This window comes from Poecilia latipinna, unplaced genomic scaffold (assembly GCF_001443285.1).
Source record: "Poecilia latipinna isolate Pla-1442-1.1 unplaced genomic scaffold, P_latipinna-1.0 Scaffold55, whole genome shotgun sequence".
Taxonomy (NCBI): Eukaryota; Metazoa; Chordata; class Actinopteri; order Cyprinodontiformes; family Poeciliidae; genus Poecilia; species Poecilia latipinna.
Genome location: NW_015112671.1, coordinates 133,074 through 153,887, shown reverse-complemented (window position 1 = coordinate 153,887; position 20,814 = coordinate 133,074). Strand labels below are relative to the sequence as shown.

At 38.6% G+C, this 20,814-nt stretch overlaps 2 protein-coding genes across 11 annotated transcripts in view; one reads left to right on the top strand and one right to left on the bottom strand.

The window, feature by feature from the left end:
* aven (apoptosis, caspase activation inhibitor) overlaps nucleotides 1-199 on the top strand; it is a 46,822-nt gene extending 46,623 nt beyond the window's left edge. The window contains exon 7 of the mRNA XM_015054021.1: nucleotides 112-199. The gene's annotated coding sequence lies outside the window, so the exon portion shown is untranslated. The remainder of the gene's footprint in view (nucleotides 1-111) is intronic.
* ryr3 (ryanodine receptor 3) overlaps nucleotides 1-20,814 on the bottom strand; it is a 138,410-nt gene that overhangs the window by 10,075 nt on the left and 107,521 nt on the right. For 4 of the 10 annotated variants that reach the window (XM_015053891.1, XM_015053916.1, XM_015053934.1 and 1 more), the window contains 30 exons: nucleotides 20,057-20,144; nucleotides 19,887-19,979; nucleotides 19,628-19,795; nucleotides 18,443-18,502; nucleotides 18,214-18,348; nucleotides 17,440-17,552; nucleotides 17,148-17,247; nucleotides 13,717-13,829; nucleotides 12,852-12,903; nucleotides 12,721-12,777; nucleotides 12,536-12,635; nucleotides 12,204-12,283; nucleotides 12,044-12,120; nucleotides 11,153-11,226; nucleotides 10,494-10,508; nucleotides 7,410-7,490; nucleotides 7,248-7,336; nucleotides 7,036-7,164; nucleotides 6,857-6,961; nucleotides 6,017-6,098; nucleotides 4,655-5,937; nucleotides 3,650-3,702; nucleotides 3,418-3,577; nucleotides 2,824-2,910; nucleotides 2,508-2,705; nucleotides 2,287-2,417; nucleotides 2,171-2,213; nucleotides 1,182-1,309; nucleotides 367-427; nucleotides 128-274 (listed from right to left, as the gene is read on the bottom strand). In XM_015053891.1, coding sequence (XP_014909377.1) covers nucleotides 128-274; nucleotides 367-427; nucleotides 1,182-1,309; nucleotides 2,171-2,213; nucleotides 2,287-2,417; nucleotides 2,508-2,705; nucleotides 2,824-2,910; nucleotides 3,418-3,577; nucleotides 3,650-3,702; nucleotides 4,655-5,937; nucleotides 6,017-6,098; nucleotides 6,857-6,961; nucleotides 7,036-7,164; nucleotides 7,248-7,336; nucleotides 7,410-7,490; nucleotides 10,494-10,508; nucleotides 11,153-11,226; nucleotides 12,044-12,120; nucleotides 12,204-12,283; nucleotides 12,536-12,635; nucleotides 12,721-12,777; nucleotides 12,852-12,903; nucleotides 13,717-13,829; nucleotides 17,148-17,247; nucleotides 17,440-17,552; nucleotides 18,214-18,348; nucleotides 18,443-18,502; nucleotides 19,628-19,795; nucleotides 19,887-19,979; nucleotides 20,057-20,144 — 4,102 coding nt within the window. Of the gene's footprint in view, nucleotides 1-127; nucleotides 275-366; nucleotides 428-1,181; nucleotides 1,310-2,170; nucleotides 2,214-2,286; nucleotides 2,418-2,507; nucleotides 2,706-2,823; nucleotides 2,911-3,417; nucleotides 3,578-3,649; nucleotides 3,703-4,654; nucleotides 5,938-6,016; nucleotides 6,099-6,856; nucleotides 6,962-7,035; nucleotides 7,165-7,247; nucleotides 7,337-7,409; nucleotides 7,491-10,493; nucleotides 10,509-11,152; nucleotides 11,227-12,043; nucleotides 12,121-12,203; nucleotides 12,284-12,535; nucleotides 12,636-12,720; nucleotides 12,778-12,851; nucleotides 12,904-13,716; nucleotides 13,830-15,505; nucleotides 15,603-17,147; nucleotides 17,248-17,439; nucleotides 17,553-18,213; nucleotides 18,349-18,442; nucleotides 18,503-19,627; nucleotides 19,796-19,886; nucleotides 19,980-20,056; nucleotides 20,145-20,814 lie in introns of all 10 variants that reach the window. The other 6 variants (XM_015053925.1, XM_015053901.1, XM_015053951.1 and 3 more) reach the window with 3 other exon arrangements.

Below are 20,814 nucleotides of genomic sequence, written 5' to 3'. Positions count from 1 at the left end.
TTAAAACAATGTACCTTGGCTCAAAAAAGGTTGAAAAACACTGAATTAGACCTTATTTTCTGTCATAATGGCGTCCAGTAAAACATTTACAAACACTTTGGCTCCCTCTAGTGGCCGACGCCCTCACCTGCTTGCCGTTGTGAGTGACGGAGGACAGGATGGTGCGCAGCGTCTTGAAGCCCATGGCGATGTCCAGCAGATGTGCAGCGAAGAAGAAGTTGTTGAAGTGTCCAAAGATGGACATGGTGGTGTACCAGATGAGATACAGGAAGTACTGGAGGACAGAGACGGACAGAAGCCTGAATTTAGAGGAAAACATCCATCCTGGCTCCTGTGATGTTGTTTTACACCGATGAATAAACTCACATTGTCGGTCAAAACCACTCCTAGTTTCCAGATGTGGTACTTTGTGTCAATAGAGCTCAGCCTGTTGGGGAGGAAAATGTTTATTTTAGAAATATCAAACCAGCAGAGTTTATTTTACAAAACAGATTCTGGACTGGAAAACCTGACAATATAATAAAAATCACATAATTACTGAATAGAATACATTGGACTTGAAAAATAGCGTTTTAAAATCTGCTGGTGATGTGAAAATATGTCAATAATGGAGGAGACAAAACAGCATCTACCATCAGTCCAAATTAATTTTGAAGCTAATAAATAACTAGCGTGTATTGGATATGGTTTGTTATAAATAATCCACATTTCTGATTTTTTTAAAATATTCTAATCTTCTATGCCGTGGTTTCATTGGCTGTAAGAAGAAAATCTTCATAATTACCAGAAATGAAGGCTGTAATTAAATCAACTCTGAATTGAGTTACTAAAATAAGTTGGCATTTAATTATGATTCTGATTTATTTAATTTATATAGCATTATCACAGATCCTTCCTCCAGCAGCTGTGAGAACAAACTCAAGTGTTTACATTCCTGTTGTTATTTCTTTTTTATTTCTTGTAGTGTGTTGTTTTTAAGCACAAATATATGCACACATTTATGTTGATAACTGCTGTAGATTTGCCCTTACTCCACAGGTTGCTCTTATTTTTTATTTTTTGGTAAACTACATGCTTCCATTTTCCACTGAGGGACAATAAAGGAGATTTCTATTGTTTTCTAATACGACATGAGTCTGTTTTTTGCTTTTTCTTGTCTTATAAGGACTGAATCGTCTCACCAGGACAGCAGGGACGCCTCCTTCTCCACCGTCTCCACGGTGGGGTCAAAGTCCAGAGCGCTCTTATCCAGACCCAAAAGCTCAGCGATGCGCTCCGCTCCATACATGTCGCCATATTTGTTGATCACCTACATGCACAGAGGAAGTACAGATTATTACTCAAATCAAGCTAAGGACAGCAGAACAAATATTCATTTAAATATTTCCTGATGGCTTCGTATACATTGAATGTGCCAAGTTACAAATAAAATTACAGCAATAAACGTTCGAAGGAGAGGGTAGAAGTATAAACTTAATAAAACCCAAACTTTCCTTTCTCCTGTAACGTCAGAAACTCATCTCCTCCTATTTAAAGGTCAGGAATCCTTCACTCTTCTTTCAGTTTCATTCAGTGATGTGCCAATAATAACTAATGCAGTAATATTGACGACTCCATCATCATGTTTGTTTACTTTGGGTCAGAAGTTGTACAATAGAGCTGTGCTGCCATCTAGTGGACATTGTATTATTAATCGTTTCAGCTGAACTGCTCTGCTGTCCTCCAGATAAATAATGTCCAAATGTGTCTAAGTTCATTTTTAATAATTAGTTGAATATTGTGCAGAATAGAAAACTTCTTTCTATGTCTTCCAACTAATTTTCAAGCTAAGCTACATTGATAGCTGAGGTCTAGTTGCCTTTCCACAGATTTTATTTTGTGTTTTGTTACAGTTTCATAAAAGAGCTTAACGTAAAAGAGTAGCAAATAAAACCAGAAACCATCAAGGACTGGGTTATTTTCCAACTCGGATGTTAGCTAGCCGTCTAGGGCGTCATAAATGCTGTGGAACAACAACAGGAAACATCAATAAAACCTTTTTAAATAAACCTTTTATTTAGAGCTTTACATTTTGACTCTGAACCAAACTCGTACCTAAACATTTAAATTGTAGTTTGACTCCTACGGGTCTCGACAAAATGCCGTGTGTGTGTTTGAGCCGGACACTCACCTTGCGCTTGATAAACTTGTCCCAGTAGTTGTTGGGAAAAGATCTGAAATCCAGAAAAAATAGCTGTAACTCTGAAGTTAAAGTCAGTGAAACGACAAAGGTCTTGGTTGACGTACGGCGTGTTGATGACGAGTCGATCCCACTGGCCCTTGATGTCGTCGTCGGACGGCTGCTCAGTGATGTACAAACCGTCGAACTCCAGCTTCCTGGCGATCTCCTTCTCCCTCTTGAACACCACCAGAGGAACCTGACAGCAAAACACAAAGAGTGCAATAACCAACACATCTAATCGAACCCAAACGGCTGGATCTGCTGGAGGTTTGATGCAAATCTGCACCTTCAGGCAGTAGTAGCCAACCAGGCAGAGCAGCGAGATGACGGTGTGGAAGATGGCCAGGAAGCGCAGCGTCGGCAGCATGTACCCGGTGCTCTCCTGCAGCACAAACTCGTCCATGTCAAACAGCGTGTTCTCGTCATCATCGTCACCCCAGTGGTTCTCCTCGTCTTCCTCCTCTTCCTCAGCTTCACCAGTGACCTAAAAACACGACATGTTTTATGCCACGAGTTTCATCTCCTCAATATGTTGTGGAAATTAGCAGCATTTCAGCCTGCAGTTCTGTGAAAAACCCTGGGGAGATTTTTGGATTCGTTACCTTGTAAAAGAGCAGGATGAAGTTGATGGCGAAGCAAACAAACAGAGCCAGGAAACGGAGGTTGTAGAAGTTACGAGCCAGGTAGTTCTGCAATGAAAACGTTTGTTATGGGCGAGAACGGCTGCTTCACAGCAATCCAATAATAATAATGCTCTTCAAGTTTCCCTCATTTTCTTCTATTTTAATCGCAGAAGATGGATTTTTTGTAACATCTTCACTTGAGTAGAAATGCGCTAACCAAAGTTTCTTAATTTAAGAGATTTTTTTGAAGGGTTAAAACACATAAGAGGAAACAAAATGATGCAGGATCCTTAAGAGAGACAGAAGTTTAGAATAAAACAGATTATCCCATTTCTGCGTGAAAGAAAGAAATAAAACTTGAAAAAACTGCATCAAAGTGCTGCATATGGTTCTCACCAATGCATCCATAGACTGACCAAAAATACTTGGTAGGATTTAATGTTTTTACAGTGCAAAGAATAAGATCCTGCAGAAAAGAGGTTGGAATGAGCTTCCCTGGTTTGAACATTAAAGAGCTCCTGATCCAACTGCTGATCTGTGACTGCGAAACGTTTTGAGTTTAGTTCCGCTCACCAGTATCTTATTCAGATAGACGTCAAGAATGGCGAAGACGGTTGACATGAAGGCCGGAGACGCCTCTTTGGGCTGACTGGATCTGGGTTTGGGTTTCTCCTCCACGGCTGGTTCCTTCGCCTCCTCCTTTGGTTTGTCCTCCTTCTCCCGGGTCTCTGTGCTGCAGCGATAAATAAACGTGTAAACGGGAGACGTCGCTCTGACTTCAGTTCTACTTCACTCCTTTACTCACTCTGCTTTTTCCGTCTCACTCTCAGAGGGAGCAGCCGTCTTGGCAGCGGCTTTCTGCAACACAGTTTTATTAGACGACGGAAATTTACTGTCTGAGCAGGACAGCAAAACACAAGAGGGCAACTGAGAAAAGCATCTGTATTTTTTCAGAATTACAACTTCTATTTCTTTCTCAGAATTGTTTTGTTTTTTTACTTCAGGTTTTTTTCCTCAAAATTCCAAACCTTTTGTCAGATTTCCAACTTTTTTCTTAGAATTCCGATTTTTTTATTTTAGAATTCCGAGTTCTTTTTCAAAATTCTGACTTTGATCTCATTTTATTCTGCTTTCTTAGAATTAAAACTTTTTTTCTCAATTTTTTTTTACTGAATTCAGATTTTTTTCCCTTAGAATTCCAATTTTTTTGTCAGTTCCAAGTTCTTTTCTCAGAATTGCGAGTTGTTTTGTTTTTTGTGTTTTTTTTGTTTGTTTTGTTTTTTTTCCGAAAATTTTGACTTTAATTTCAGAATTCCAACTTTTTTGTCAGATTTCTGATTTTTTTTCTGAATTATTTCTCAGAATTCCAACTTTTGAGAATTCTGACTATTTTCTCAGAATTCCAATGTTTTTCGTAGAATTATGTTGTTTGGTCAGAATTCTGAGAGTTTTTTCCCCAAAAAATTTTGACTTTAATCTCAGAATTCTTACCTTTTTCCAGATTTTTTTTCTCAGAATAGTTTTATTTTGTTTTATTCAGATTTTTTTCTCAGGATTCTAATTTTTTTCAGGTTTTTTTTGGTCAGAATTCTGAGCGGGATTTTTTTCAAAATTTTGACCTTAAGCTCAGAATTCCACGTCGTTTCAGGTTTTTTTTTTCTCAGAATTGTTTTTATTTTATCCAGATTTTTTTCATCCGAATTCTGACTTTTTAAAAAAATCAGAAATCTTAAAATTCAGATTTTAATTCTGAGATTAAATTCTTTCATTTTTCCAGAGAGGCCCAGTTGAACAGAGGAAGCTGAAGCACCTTCTTGCTGTCTGCAGCGGAGGACTCCCCGCTCAGCTCCGACACGTCCCCCAGGCCGGGCTCCACGTGTTTCCCTCCCTCCTTCTTAGGCGTCAGCATCTCCAGCATCACGTCCACCTCAGTGGCGTCTCCTGCAGGAGCCATGGCTTTATCCAAGCTGCCCGACGACTCCATGGCTTCCACTTTGTCTCCTTCCCCCACGTCGCCGTGGATGCCGAACTGCGTCGGGTCCGGCATGTTGCCCAGGATGTCCGTCACCTTTATGTTCTTGGCTCCTTCAACAAGCCCTCCGCCGAACATGGACGACCAGATGACGTGGAAGAAACCGAACACGAGGCTGATAATCCCCTTAAAGAAGCCGATGACGATCATCCAGAAGAAGGAGAAGAAGCCGGTGATCAGCTCCTTGATGCTCAGCTTCTTGATTTTCTTGAACTGCTTGCGCGCCGTTTTAATGGTGAAGATCTGCCGGATTTCTGAGAGACTCTTCTTGACCGAACGACAGGCGGTGGTGAACGCCGAGGCGGACTCCAGGGCGGCGGCGTCTCCCCCAGAAAGCTCCTCCAGGATGTTGTGCACCTCTTCCTCCTCCTCCTCCTCCGGCTGCTCCACGGCGTCCGGCTCGGAGATCTGCGAGGCCAGCTGCATCTCAAAGATGGTGTCCTCGCAGAAGTTCACAAACATCTCCATCTTCTCGCTCTCTCCTCCCTCGTTCACCACGTCAAAGATGAACTGCCGCTTGGACTCCTTCACCTGCGGCTTTTCCCACTGCTCGCGGCTCGACTCGCTGATCTCGAAGTAAACGCGTTCGATTCGCTTGGCGCTGCCCAGGATCTCGATGCGCCCCAGGTACGGCTCGAAGTAGCTGAGGACGCTTTCGGCCAGGTCCAGGAAGGTGGCGAGCCGGGCGTCGTGCGGCATGTGTTCGGACAGGTTGGTCAGCAGCACGGCCACGTTGAACCCGATGTCCTTGGCCGGCTCGTGGAATCGCTCCACAAACTCCTTGTAGTTGAACATGTCGTTCTCGTCGGCCTCCGCGCACGACAGCAGGAACTCGATTTCTGACTGGTTGTACTGCTTCTGGCTCTCCATCGACTTCTGGAACTCCTTCTTGGAAATGACGCCTTTGCATTCCGGGTCGTACTCCTTAAAGTTGTCGGACGTGGTGAGGTCTTTCAGTTTGAGGAACATGTCGAAGAATTTCAGGATCATCTCCACGTTACTGGAAGACTCCACCAGGGTGTCGACCATCTGCTTCCCGATTGTCCCGTTCACCACGTTTCCTGGAGAGGCACCAAACCACTCTGCTTACTTTACGACTTTAAAATTATATTAAATTAAACAACATTTTCACCATCTTACCCTCAAGGAGAGACAGCAGCATGACAACCATGTCCTTCTGTAAATCCATCAGTTCCTTCAACAACTCAATCTGACTGGCATCCTTAAAATTAAAACAGTTTAAGATTTTTTTCTGTTCTTGCAACAAAACAGAGCTACTGAAGTTAACCAGATATTTACTGCGAAAACACAAAATCTTAAAATAAGATTAAATGAACTTACAAATAGCTTTTCAGCAAGAAATATGAGCTTATTTTTAGTCAAAAAATGTTTCATATTGGTGAAAACGTTCCATTGGCAGATTATTTCACTTTCACTATTCCTGTATTTTTAGTGAAATAATCTCAATGTAGCTAATTTTTTTTGTTTTATTTACTTAAAACAAACCCTACATGTTGCTGAGAAGTTAAAACACTAGAAATAAGAGAAAACTAAGATATTTGCACTAGAAACTGGACCAAAATGCCTGGTCAGATTTTGTGTTCTTGCAGTTTTTTCTAAAAATGACAGCAAAAAAAAATCCAACCATAAACCCTAAACAGAAAAAAATGGTTAAAAGAGGAAAATAAAAATCAAATTTTTTTCTCTTTTAAACTGTAATTATAGATTTATTGATCTTTGCTACATGGCAAAGATTTAGGCAGATTATCATTGTAGTCAGTGGTTTTCGTATCTTAAGTACTTTTTCTAGTCGCTCCTTAGATTGGAGTCCTTACATTCAGGACGGTTTTCAGTTTGCTTCCTTCTTTCACAAACTAATTACTTGAAGTCAAATCTGAACATCGTTGGCTTTTACAACACATTATACACATAATGTTTTTTGTGATTTGTGACAAAAATAAAGCCTGAGTTTGGGTTAACCTGTGAAAGCTTCATTTGCATGTTTGCAAACACATGCAGGAAGCCGACGACTGCATCCCACAGTCTGCTGTGAGCTAAACTCTGCTGGTTTCCAATGCAAGGCCCCTGCAGGTGAGAGAAAACACCATGAAATCCACGATAAAAACATCAATAAGTGACTTTATTTATGAGTCTCCTACCTGAATGTACTCAGTGAGCGAGTTAAAAATCTGCTTGGCTACAGATAAAGCTTTGGAGAAGTTGTGCTTCCCAGTTTCATCAATTACATCTTTCCCAGAATAATACCAGTAAAAATCACTGATCGATTCCTAAACGGGAGACGAAGAGCAGCAGATATGATCACAGGAACAAACAGGCGTGATGAAGAGGAGGGTGTGAGCGCGTGCGCCACCTGGAGGCGGAGCAGGTAGTCCACAGTGCTGATGATGATGTTCACTGTGGTCGTGTTTCCAGTTTGGGTTCTCAGGAAGTTCTGGAAATCTGACGGAAGAAAAAGTTTAACTTAAAAGTGACTCTGTGCTCCAGTGCGTCTGTTTTTAAACTCGCTCCTCACCTCCGTTGTGTCCCTCACAGAGAAGTTGCAAAAAGCGGAACAGATCTTTGGTGAATTCGTCGTTCTGAAGCACCTTGGAGCCTTGAAAAAGATTTTCACGTTAATGCAGATCCAAAGTTTTAAATCATTTATTTAAAACAATTTAAAACTATCATCCCTTGCAAAAGTTTTTGTACCCATTTTGTCACATTTCAGTTTGATTGGGATTTTATCTGACAGAGCGACACATAAAATGTCCCGTTCTTCTGTTTTTAGAAAAATAAACTTTAACATATATCCAAAATCTGGTGGAGGAAAACTAAAACTTTACGTCTTTGTGAAAACAATGGCTGTTTTCACAGCTAGTATCTTCATGATGGATGGAGGCAAACGAAGCGTATCCTGGAAGAAAATCTGTCAGTGGAGCAAACGACAAAACATACAGCTCTGGAAAAAATTTATTTTTTAGTTTCTCTGACTTTACTTTTATTTTGTTCTTTGTCCTAAGAAAATGTCTGGGATTAGTTTTTTTCTAACAAATTTTTCACTTTTCAAACTCAGAAACTTCCTTCCTTCTTCTAGATAATATCCGAGATTAAACTCAAAATTTCTGGGAGTTTTTTTCTTTTTTTTTTCAAACCTTTGGAGCTCAGAAATAATTTTTTTCTAGAGTGTTTCTGAGATTCATCTAAAAATATTGGTTCTTTATTTAAAGCATATTTTCAACTTTTTGAGCTCAGAACTATTGCTTTTTCTAGAAAATTTCAAACTAAAATTTCACATCTTGGTGAAAACAGCATCTCCATGGTGGGTGTAAAGATGGAAGCAAAGTTCTGGAAGAAAATGGCCACAAAAGACTAAAGATGCAGCTCTGGAAAAAATTAAGAAGCCACTAAGAATGATCAGTTTCTCTTATTTTACCCTTTGAAGGTTTATGTTTGAGTAAAATGTACTTTTATTCTATGAACTACTGGCAACATGTCTCTGAAATTACAAGTAAAAATTTATTTTTTATGTGCAGAAAATGAGAAATGGTCAAAATAATGAAAAAGATGCAAAGAAAACAAGTCTATATTCATTTAGAAACAGCAATACTGACGTTTTAACGCAGGTCAGAAATCAATATTTGGTGGAAAAACCAGGTTTTCAACGGGGTTCACTGCAGTGGGCTCTTAGTTTTTTCCAGAGCTGTATATTCTGTGAGAGTGGTCTAGTCAAAGTCCACACATAAATCCAATTGAAAATATATAAAAAATATATACGTTTGGTTTCCATCTAACCTGCCTGAGCTTAAACTATTTTACAAAGACGAAATGTGCCAGCTGACTAAAAAACCACAAGCACAAATGCATAAAACGTTTTTCTGATTTTCATAAAAACTTTTAATTTTATCTGTAAATCTGTTTTGTTCCGATTTGTCACATAAAATCCCCCCAAATCAATGAAGTTTCCAGTAGTAATGAGACAAAATGTGAAAAAGTCGAAGAGGCATCAATACTTTTGCAAAGCACTGCGTCATGTAAAGGCAGGCCGGGCATTTCTGATGTCCAGGTTTCTGAGCCTTTAGATTACAGGTGGAAAACTGAATCCAAAGAGCCGATTTATAAGATAAAATAAAATCAACAACGAAACACCAGGACATTTCCTTAAGCTGGAGGAAGCTGGAAAACTTTCACATGCAGGCCGTGAAGAGGCCCGGTGAAAACAGCGGACAAACAGGTTTACAATTCATCTTAACCGGCTAATCCAGTCAGAATAAATCACATCAGGTGGATTGAAATCTGAACGCTACGATGGAATAACAGGGCCACTGCAGGGAGAAGAAGAGAGCAAGTCTGCTAGAAAAGAATCAGACATTTTCTAGGAGAAGCAAGACAATTCAAAGTCAAATATTTTCAAGAAAAAACTCAGAACTTTTGAGATTAACCTCTAAGATTTTCTAGAAGAAAAAAAAACAAGAAAATTTCTGAATTTGAAAAGTCAAAAATTAGCTGGAGAAAAATCTGAAATTTTGAGATTAATCTGAATTTTTCTAGAAAAAAGTGTAAATTTATGAGTTTGAAAAGTTGAATTTTTTTTTAATTTTCAAACAAATTCCATGCTTTTCCTAGAAAATTTCTGAGAAAAATCTCAAATTTTCTTTTTTGGGGCATATTTTCAACTTTCAGAGCTCAGAATGTTTGTTCTTTTTTTTTTTCTAGAAAATTCCTGAGATCAATTTCTAAACTTCTAATTTTTTTTCTGGTGTATTTTCAACTTTTCAAACTCAGAAATTTTGTTTCTTCTAAAACATTTCTGGGCATATTTTTTGGGCATATTTTCAACTTTTGAAGCTCAGAAATTTTGTTATTTTTTTCTAGAATATTTCTGAGATTAATTTTTTTTCTAACAAATTTTTGGTTTTTCAAACTCAAAGTTTCTCATTTTCTTAAAGAATATTTCTGAGATTAATCTCAAAATTTCGTGTGTTTTTTGGCATATTTTCAACTTTTAAAACTCAGAAATTTTGTTATTTTTTTCTAGAATATTTCTGATGTGTATCAAAGAAAATTCTTAGACTTTTCTAGCAAAGTTTTGACTTCAAACTTGTTTATTTCCCAGAAAATGTGAGTTTTCTGGTAAAAAAAAAAAAAAAGCGGGGGAAATGTTTTCCGTTTTTGCTCTACCTACAGCAGCCCTCCCATGCCGTCGTAGAAAGCAGCTTGTGACACCATGTGAAAGTTGATAATTATAAAACAGAACCAGCTTTGTGGAATAGCCCCCAAATCCAAAGCAAGCCAAAGCTTTGCTTGAGCTGTGGAAGAGCCCACAGACCTATTTAGTCAAACCTGTTGAAGTGGCACTGAAACGTATCTGAGCAGCACTAATCAGGACTGGCATTAGTAAATGTTAACATGGGAGGGAGACTTGAACAAAAAGCAGGATAAAACAGAAAACAGGCAGTGGGTTGATGTAATGGCCCACTTTGGGTGTTCTCCATCAGCATGCTCCCTGCAGACAGCAGGAGCGTCACAAATAAAAGCAGGGAGGATGGACCACATGTATGGAGGGGACATTCAGGGAGGAAGCAGAGCCATATCACGATGATCTAAATTTGCTATTTACCCCGCTGAGTGTTGACTGCCATCGATGGGTTTTTAAAATGACAGGAAGGAGACAAACGGCACACGAAGACATAAGCAAAAAGAGAGGACACCGAGTTACAATACAAAGAGATATGAATACATCAGCTACGAGTGGAAAAACAAAGACATGCTGCTTAGGACAACGGGGGAAACCAGAGGTCTGGGTTGCATCTAACAAAACAGGAACGGAGTCATGGTGAAAGGTTCGAAACGGCTACAGAGACAACAGTAGTTACAGTGAATTGTTAAATCTCAGTGGAAATGATGATGAGGAGACAAACGGTTTGATGAGACGGGAGGTTTGTGGTGAAGGTTAGAGAGGTGAGAGCTTTGAGTGCTAAACCAAGTCTTCCTCATCTTCGCTCCGGTTCCATCAGAATATTAGCCTAAGGTGGGATTTTTCTGGGGGCTGCGGTGAAAAACGTATCCCTACTTTCATTACACTCAAAAGACGTCACACCGAAAACTTCACTGACTCCAAGACAAGCAGCAAACTGAATCAAAATTCATCATTTTGATTTGTCAAAAGTCCAGGCACTGATCCACACATTTCAGACACCGATACTGGAAAGGTCCAGCTTTACTCAGCTGCAAAGGAAAGTTAAAAAATACGAACCAGGAGAAAATCTTCAGACTTACTTGAACCTTCTTCCGTCACCATGCCAAGTCCTTCTGCCTTGTTTTGCCTCTCAAATGCATTCAGATCCAGGACACTGAGAGAATAAAGAAGGATAGAAATAGTTAGCTCCACTTCAGGAGATACACACGTGCTGCTAGCTTCTTAGTTTTTAGCATCCTGAACATTTCTTCTTGAAGATTTCATCAATCAGGGTTGTTACACATTTCTCATGGTTTTTATTATTCCCTTTTTTATCATTTCCTTTTCAAGGCATTAATTAAAAACCTCTTTGAATTATTTTGTTAGACAACCAAACATTTAGGTAGCAACCAAGTATTTAGTTCAAAGTTAACATATAGTTAGCAAGCTAAATATCTAGTTAGCAAGTAAAACACCTAGCTTCATAAATACAGTAAGTAAGCTAACTATTTAGCTCCAAACTAAATATCTAATCCTGAGCTAGCTAATTTAAACCAGCCTCAAGCAAGCCAAACACTAAGCTAGCTAAACATTTATCTCTGAACTAGCTAAACATTAAGCTAACTATGCGCTAGCGAATCATTTCTTGTCAGAATTTCTTAAATTTCTTCCTCGCTATGCTAGCTTAAGGAGCAAAGCAACTTGAATTTGGCAGCCAGTCAGAAAATTAGCAACAGAAATAACATTTAAAGTAATTATTTTAACTTATATTTTATTTTAAAATAATTGAGTAGCAGAAAACAAAAATTCTGATGAAAAATAAAAGATTTATAATTTTTTTCCCTCATCTTGCCTCAAACTTTGAGGCTCCCACAGCGCCCCCTGGTGGTTCCCACTTTTAAAAACACAGTTTGCTACCATAAAAGCAACAGAGCTGGAAAGAAGACAACATTTCTGTCCGACTCAAAGCTTTTTGCCCCAACAGTCCCTACCTGCAAGACTGCATCAGTCCTGACAGACTCTTGAAAAAGCCTGCGTCTCTTTTGTCCGTCAAGTAACCGAGCATTTTCTGCGATAAAGGAAGATTATGAGATCATAAAGCTCTGCCATCATGCAGCTCATGGCAGGTTGTTGGACGGGAGCAGAGGTCACCTGTTGAACTTGCACGTTGCCTCCATTTAGGATGGAGATGCCCAGTTTGAGGGTGCAGGTCACCATGGGGCCCAGACGACCTGATGGAGGAGATAAAGGTCAGCCGCTTTTTATCCTGTTCCTCTAAAAGCATCTCATGAAAACTCAATCCAAGAAAATACAAGGTTTCTACAGAGCATAAAAAAGTCTGGAGTCTGATTTTAGTATTCAACATAAAAAAAATAATGAGGCTGAGAAATAAAAGCTTTGTTTTCCAAAACACATCCTAGCATAAAGTCCTGGATTATTTCTCCAGACGTTCAGATGGTTTTTCCCAGGTGGATCATTGGTACCTTTGCTGGCGCTGATCATCTGCAGCACCATCTCTGCAGCCCCACGCGCGTGCAGCCTCGCCTGCTGATACAGGATCTTCTGCTTCTCCATCTCCTTTTCCTGAGGGGGAAAAGCGAAAACGTGCCTCACAAAAGACATAAAAACAGTTTCAGAGCTGCTTCCCCAAGCAGCAATATCCCAGTACCTCAAAAGTCTTTTCCCGCCCTTCTTCTTCCTCTTCCTCCTCATCCTCTGCACAGCTCTGACAAAATACAGGGTCATGATTTAAAAACTTTAATTAATAGAGTCTGTTGCAGCTATTCAAAAGGAAAATACCTTTGCCATCATGTCTGCATATGCAATATATAAAGGATCAACTTCCAGGTGGCTGGAAAAAAGAAAAATCACAATATTATGAAAACGTAATAAACCAAAGTCAGCAGAGTATTTTAGAAACGCCACAAAAGGAGCAGATGACTTAGAGCACAGGTGTCAAACTCGAGGTCTGTGGGCCAAATTCGGCCCACCGTAGCTTTTTATGTGGTCCTCTGGATTCTAGACTAAACACTAAATGTGATTAAATATAATGTTATCAATCAAATCAATGCAGTTTTTATCTGTTTATTGTAAAATTATATCAATCAGTCCCTCCAGGTTCTTGGGAATTATCATGGAAATTCAAGCAAAATCAACAAACTGAACTAAAAACTGAGTTTTTACAGATTTTTCTCAAAAACTTTACTTGTACTGAACAGCTGCCTCAGCTTCAATAAAATAAAATAATTTCAAAATAATTTTATTCTATTTTGAAAATAAAATTCAAAATAAAATTTGAATTTTATTTTCAATTTTTATTTTGAAAATAAAATTTCAAAATTTTATTTTGAAATCTCAAAATAAAATTTAGGTAATCTCCTAATAAGTAGATAGAGTCCACCTGGGCAAACATATAAAATGATTTGAAAGTTGATTTTGTGAAGAAAAGTTGGCAAACATTTCTCTCTCTAGACATATAAAACTAGAAAATAATTTTAAAAAAAACTTAAAGTTGTGACCGTGGTTAAGATTCAAAGTATTTCCTTCCCAATAAATCATTAACATTTGTAGTTTTACCATCTGAGAAAAAGCTCTAAAAACAGACGCATGTATTTGTACTAATCGACATTCATGTGGCGGTTCTGAGTTTTCAGCCTCTTCTCACCTTCTCTCTGTCAGAGCGTTGTGGCTGAAGTGGAGGATGAGCTGGTGGAGCGGATCCGGCTTGATCTCAGCCACCTCCTCCTCCTCTTCCTCCACGATCTTCATCGGTGTTTTCTACAGAAGTCAACAAGCTGCATCACTCATCCCGCAGGAGATTCTCTCACTCGTTCTCCTTCTTCCTCTCATGAATATAATCAACGTTATTTATTTAAAGGCGACCTATTATGCTTCTCTGAATAGGTTAGGACAAGTCTATGGCCTAAACAAATCATGTTTTTGCATCAGATTTTAGTTTGTTTTGAGCTCCTTTCAGAATGTTTTTGGGTCTCTGTCACTTTAAATCCAAACAAACTGCTGCTGGCCACGCCCCCCAACTCAATGTTTACACTCGCACGTGAAAATGGCTGCAAACAGATGTGTAAGGATACAATCATACATCTTCGAAAAGCAAAATTGGAGCCTCCTGCACAACCAACACACATTCACCAAGTGGTTTCTGGATGGTGAGTCAACAATAAAACACCTGTCTTTTTCAGCAGCCATTGTACGGCGGTATAACCAGACATCCTGCTGGGGTTGCTAGGGAACGGGAGCAGAGCTTGGTTGTTTGTGGCATTGTTTGAAACAGCTAATTTTTCAGAAACAAAAAAAAAAATCGACTTATTGGGTGTTTTTTTTTTTTTTTTTAGATTTTTTTTTCATGTTTTTAGATTCAAAACTGAAGTACAAAAAATGTGAATTAGCACAACAGGTCCCCTTTAAAGCACATGAACGAGTCGGTTACGTCTCACCAGCATGCAGATTTTCTTTGCAAGGTGATTCGTGGAGAGAATGAGGAAATTTGAGCTGTGTTGTGTTTTTAAAAGCATGCATGATGCAACAAACAGATGCAAGCACACTGCAAAAACACAAAATCTTACAAAGTGTTTTTGGTTTATAGTGCAAATATCTTAAAACATAAAACAAAACTAACTTAAAAGTAACTTATTAGTAAGATAAAGAGGCTTGTTGTCAGTAAATAATTCCTTAATATTAATGAAAAAGTTCTAGTTACTTAAATTAACTTACAACAAGGGAAAACGTCTCATTATAGGTTAAATAATCTGTCAATGGAACTAGAACTTTTTCATCAATATTAAGGAATTATTTACTGACAACAAGCCTCTATATCTTACTAGTAAGTTACTTTTAAGTTAGTTTTGTCTTATTTCAAGTGTACTAAGAAATTTGCACTATAAACCAGACCAAAGATACTTGGTAAGATTTTGTATTTGTTGCTAACATGAAGAATGATCCTCGTCCAAAACGGTAATCTTCATAAACTCAAACTAACATGACGGACTGAAAACTAGACCTAAACTTGGACTCGGTAGGAAAACGTTTCACAGTTTGACAGATATAAAATGTGACTCCATGCCCACAGAACCGCACTGCACCGCCACACACGTCTGACAGAGTAAAGCGAAAAGACAACTGATGGGTTGGATCTGGGTCCGAACAGCCTCCTGCTGCGGGGTGAGAACCCTCCTTACCGCCGCCATCAGAACGCCACCGCCTGCTTTTCTGGCCCTGTGCCTCCTGAGCTCATCATGCAGCCTCTGACTCCTGACGGATCTCTGTCTGAAGGGCTTAGCATGCCTGCTGCGCGGGCCGCCGGGCGCTTTGGGCGGCGTCCCCGCCCCGACTCGCTCCCAAGGCTCAACGAGCGCCAATCTAAGGAAGCATTCTGCAAACAGGACCGGCAGAGGGGTGCCAACGCAGGGCAGGGGCGGGGCGGGCCCCGTACTTACTGCCAGGTCCTGAACTAGCTTTTCCTCAAAGGAGTACTCCTCTGCCGCTATCCAAAGTCTCTCATAGGCCGGGATGAAGAAGTTGATAGCACGATGCCTGGGGAGGGGTTAGGGGGGATGGAGGGATGAAGAGGAGGTGGAGGGAGGAAGAGTGGCATTAGGATGGGTTCTGGTGAGGGTTCCCTCCTTTTTGTGAGGAGAAAGGAAAGAGATGTCAGGGCGGAGGAGAGGGTTACAGGAGGTGTATTTCAGGCAGGGTTGTGATGTAGGATCCACTGGCTCTTCTGACTGGTCAAGTTTAGGCATTTAACACATTTTCTTAAAAAGGATGAACAAATGTAGGAAGATTATTGAATCTTTCAATCAAAACAGGAGGAAAAATTACTTAAGATTTATTGAATTCTTCGACAAAGAGCTGGAAAACATTTCACACGCTGCAAAAGCACAAAATTATACCAAGAATTTTTATTCTAGTTTCTAGATGAAATGTGTTAGTGCAATAGATACAATATAAAACTGACTTAAAAGTAATTTCAGCCTGTTTTAAGTTGATAATTCCTTAATATTGGTTTTATAACAAGGTGTCAAACTGATTTTGGGCCAAATCCAGACCATGAACGCTCTTAAAGGGCCGGTTGTGCAAGAATGTATTGATTAGACCTGATCACAAACTGTTATCAACAAATCCTTAAAATTAAATATTACTGAACATCTTTTCAGTCCCTCCAGGATTTTGAGATTCTTTTTGTGATTTTTTGGAATAAAACAAGTGTTTGCGGTTCTAATTTGGAAATATTAACACTTATTCATTATGGTAAATGTGACTTTTTATTCCTTGCTGTAAAGATCACAGACTATAATCTGATTTTGACAATTTTTGAGAAAAATCTGTTATAAACTCCCAGTTTTAGCTCAATTTGTTGATTTTGCATGAATTTCCATAATTATTCCCAAGAACCTGGAGGGACTGATTGGTATAATTTGGCAGTAAACAGATAAAAACTGCAACATGATATTTAAGCACACTTAGTGTTTAGTCCAGTGTTTCTCAACCCTGGTCCTCACTGCCCCCCTGCTCTGCATGTTTTAGATGTGCCTCTATTCCAGAACAGCTGATTCAAATGATTGCATGGCCATTAAGTACTGCAGAAGCCTGTTAATCACCCAGAGATACAATTCAGGTGTGTGGCTGAAGGGAAATACCAAAAACATGCAGGACAGGGGGGCGCTGAGGACCAGGGTTGAGAAACACTGGTTTAGTCTACACTCTAGAGGGACACATAAAAAGTGGGCCAGACTTGGTCTATAAGCCTCGAGTTTGACATGTGTGACTTATAACCTGCCAGTAGAACTTGTACTTTCTCATCAATATTATTAAATTACTGACCTAAAATAAGCAGCTATAAGTTATTTCTGTTGTAAGTCAAGTGTACTAGAAACCAGGCCAAAAATACTTTGTAAAATTTTGTGTTTTTGCAGTGCAAATAGCCCAAAACGTTCTTAATTACTGCTTTGCATCAATTTCTCCAGGCGAGCCGACCAATCAGAATCAGCGGTTGGTTGCTAGGCAGCCACTGTTCCACAGCCTGGCGGATGAGAAGTGGGGGTCTGAAGGCGGGAAGCTGTTGCAACGTCACTTTACCGTCAGCAGGGAGAACAGGCGGTCAAAGCTGGAGGCTTTGAACGCCCTTTCCAGCCAAACCTCCCGATAGCCATTCAGGAAGTAATTATTATTTTTGTATCTGAGAGGAGGGAGGGCGAGGTAGTGTTAAAAAAAACAACACAGAGGAGAGAAGGTCAGCGGGAACGGGATGAAGGCCACCGGTTAAGTAACAGACCCATTATGTAGGACGATGAGGAAAAGCTGTATTTTATATTATTTTAAAGCCAGTATTTAAATGTTGAAATTGACAGTTAAAAAGATAAACGCTCACCTGGGTAAGTTGTAGAGTGGAGCCATGCGGAAACAAGCAACGACGGCTCGCTTACGCTGCTTGGACAGCAGCTTCTGGACGATGCACTTCTTGTTCCTCAGAGGCTGTTCCACCTGGGAGGGAAAAATGTTTAAAAATCTGTTTAAAATCAGATAAAACAATCAGACATTCAAAATCTGTGATTTTGTTGACTTAGTTTGCTTAACTGTTTCACACAGATATAGAATAATAAAAAAAATTAATAATTCTTATCTATTAAAAGAAAATTTAATTCAAACAACTTTTAAATTTTGTCATAAATTATATTTTTATGGGACTTTATGTGAAAGCTTAAGTTGAATGTAAATTATACGTTTAAAAAAGTGTAAGGAAAAAGATCTGAAAAGTGTGGCGTGCATTTATATTTACCCCCTTTTTTCAAAACTCCCCTAAAAAAATATAGAGTACAATAAACTACTTTCAGTTGTCATTTTATTAAGAGACGCCACTTATGTGTAATTTCATATTCATAGCTGTGGCAGCATCATGCTGTGGGAATGTTTCACCAAGAACAAATCCATGCAACAGTTTTTTTTTTTTTTTCATTGGAATGAATTAAAGTTTGTTTAAAAAAGTTAAATGCTATTAAGGCAGTGATGTGTGTATTTATGTCAAAAGCAAATAATTAAAAAAATGCCAAGGTTAAAATCTTAAGTGTTAAACAAAAATTACAATTACTGGTGTTTTTGCGTTCTTGTATATCTAATCTTCATTTGTATTTGAAATAATTTTTACCTGCTCCAAATTGAAGACGGCTGCAGAGATGCTCTGGATTCTGTCCACCGTGTGCTCCGAATCCGACGGCTCCTCCGATTTCACCACTACGTCTTTATAAAGGTTCAGCTGCCAGTGAACTGCTGGATCATCAGACTAGAATTACAAAAATAATCAACAATCAAGCAAATTGTGTTCAAGGGATTTCTGCTCTGCTCTGCTCTGCTTGAAATGCTGAGGATGATTTCACCTTTTCCTGCAGGTGGAGGTTCTGACGCAAATGCTCTTTCACCTCATCGTCCGTGTCTTTCTACGAAAACATGGTTTGTTCAAAACACCGTTAATAAATGTTAGAATAATTTATTTATTATTTTAGAAACTGAACCTTAGATATCTTTGATTAGAGAATGCTGAACTTCTGGAATTTGTCTTTATTTTGGACTCAACTCTTAGCTAAAATACAATCATCACTCACATGAAAAGACTTGGAGGTTACGCTCAAAAGTTGTACTCAAATAAAAGTAAAAAGTAGCCATCTTAGAAATTACTTGAGCAAGAATGAAAAAGTATTTGGCAAAAGAACTGAGTAACTGATCAAATGATCAATGATTTAATATTTAAAAATTACATCATCATTTGGATGAAAATATAAAGTAAAGTGAACATTTTGGGACCAAAAAATGACAAAAAGTAAAATCAGGCAAAACAAAATGTTTCTAAATCAGTTTCTTTCAATAAAAAAAACTTAAGAAACTAACAAAAACTGCAGGTTTTTGGTGAATTTTTGGTTAAAACATTTTTGTTGTCATTCAGTGGGTAGAAAATCCAGACATTTTACTCCAGTAAGAGTAGAAATACTTTATAATAAAATTACTGAAGTAAAAGTAAAAAGTAAACTTCTAAGAAATTACCCAAGAGTAAAAAGAATTTAGTGAAAAGTCTACTGAAGTACTGAGTAATTGATTAAAGTTAATATTTAAAAATAACAGACAAAAATATAAAGCTAAGGAAAAATTTTGGTATTTTAAAGACCAAAATGACCAAAAATATTTTTTATAAGTAACAAAAAAATAAAATCAGGAAAAAATTATTTTTTTCTTTCAATACAAAATTTAAGAAACTAAAAAACTGCAGGTGTGTGTTTGGTTTGTTCTTCATTCATTGAGTAGAAAATCCACAAATTTTACTCCAGTAAGAGAAGAGACACTTCAGAATACAAGTGAAAGTAAAAAGTACAGCGTAGTAAAAACACTCCTAAAAGTATTTTGTTTTTCAAAAACGTAAATGTAAGTGTAGCTAGTCCCTACCAAACTCTGGACAGGTCCAAATTTGACCTCTTCATGAATAAAAGTAGCTGCTTGCTAAAATCTGCAGATGTGAGAACCGGGTTTGCATTTAAAGGTCTAAAAGTCAAAGCGTCGGGTCGGTTTCTTACCAGGCTGTAGCGAATCTTTGCCAAAGAGATGAGCTCCTGGTCTCCCGGTGTGCACATGTTCAAGCCGATGGGCAGCAGCTTCTTGAGCGCAGCTACGATCAGAGACGTCTGGATGGAGTAATATTCACCGCGGCGCCGTTTATGTTTCCGCTCCTGGTCTCCACCAGACTGCAGACGGAAACCAGAGTGAGAACACCACCAGTAAAACAACACACTTCTTTTTTTACTGTGTAAAGAACGTTCTCCTGATGAAAATCACCTTGGACATCTTGGACTTGCCCTCCCCGGTCAGGAAGCCCAGATTGTTGATCTCGTTCTGAATCACAAAGTTTTGCTCCTCACGCTTGAAGTTCTGCATCAGGAGAGAAAAGCAGACGTCTGACGCTGGAGCATGAGGGGTTAAGGTGACGCCCGAGCAGAGGGACCTACGTTGGATTTGCACCAGAGGATGAAAATCTCAGCCACCATCCTGAAGAGCTCAGTGGAGTCTGCATCCGGCTCCTTAAGCCACCTGGACCTGGACGGGACAGAGAGATACTTTAACTATACCATCCTACGTAAACTACAGGCCTGTCACGGTGACTAATGTTAGAATTACCGACATAAATGGACAGAGAGATACTTTAACTATACCATCCTACGTAAACTACAGGCCTGTCACGGTGACTAATGTTAGAATTACTGACATAAATGGTAATATTGTTGTTCTGAGACAGTTTTATTATAAATATATTTATAATCAGAGTTGGGTAGTAACGCCAGTTACTTGAGTAACATTTTAGGAGTATTTTTACTAAAAAGTACTTCAGTAATTTTATTATGAAATATTTCTACTTCAACATGTTTTAACCAAAAATTCACCAGACAGAAATTTCTTTAAAGTTTTATTTTGAAAGAAACTGATTTGGAAAAATTTTGTTTTGCCTGATTTTGTTATTCTTTTGTTACTTTTTGTTATTTTTGTCCTTTAAATGCAAAAATTTCCACTTATCTTTATATTTTGGTCCATCTGATGATGTAGTTTTGCAAATATTAAATTGAGTAATAACTTTTTACTTTTACTTGAGTAAAGATATGTTGAAGTACAGCTACTCTTACTTGGATACTTTATAATGTTAGTGACATTTCATCCTCTCAAAAACAAATATGTAATTTCCATGAGAACCAGAAGATATTTTATATATTCA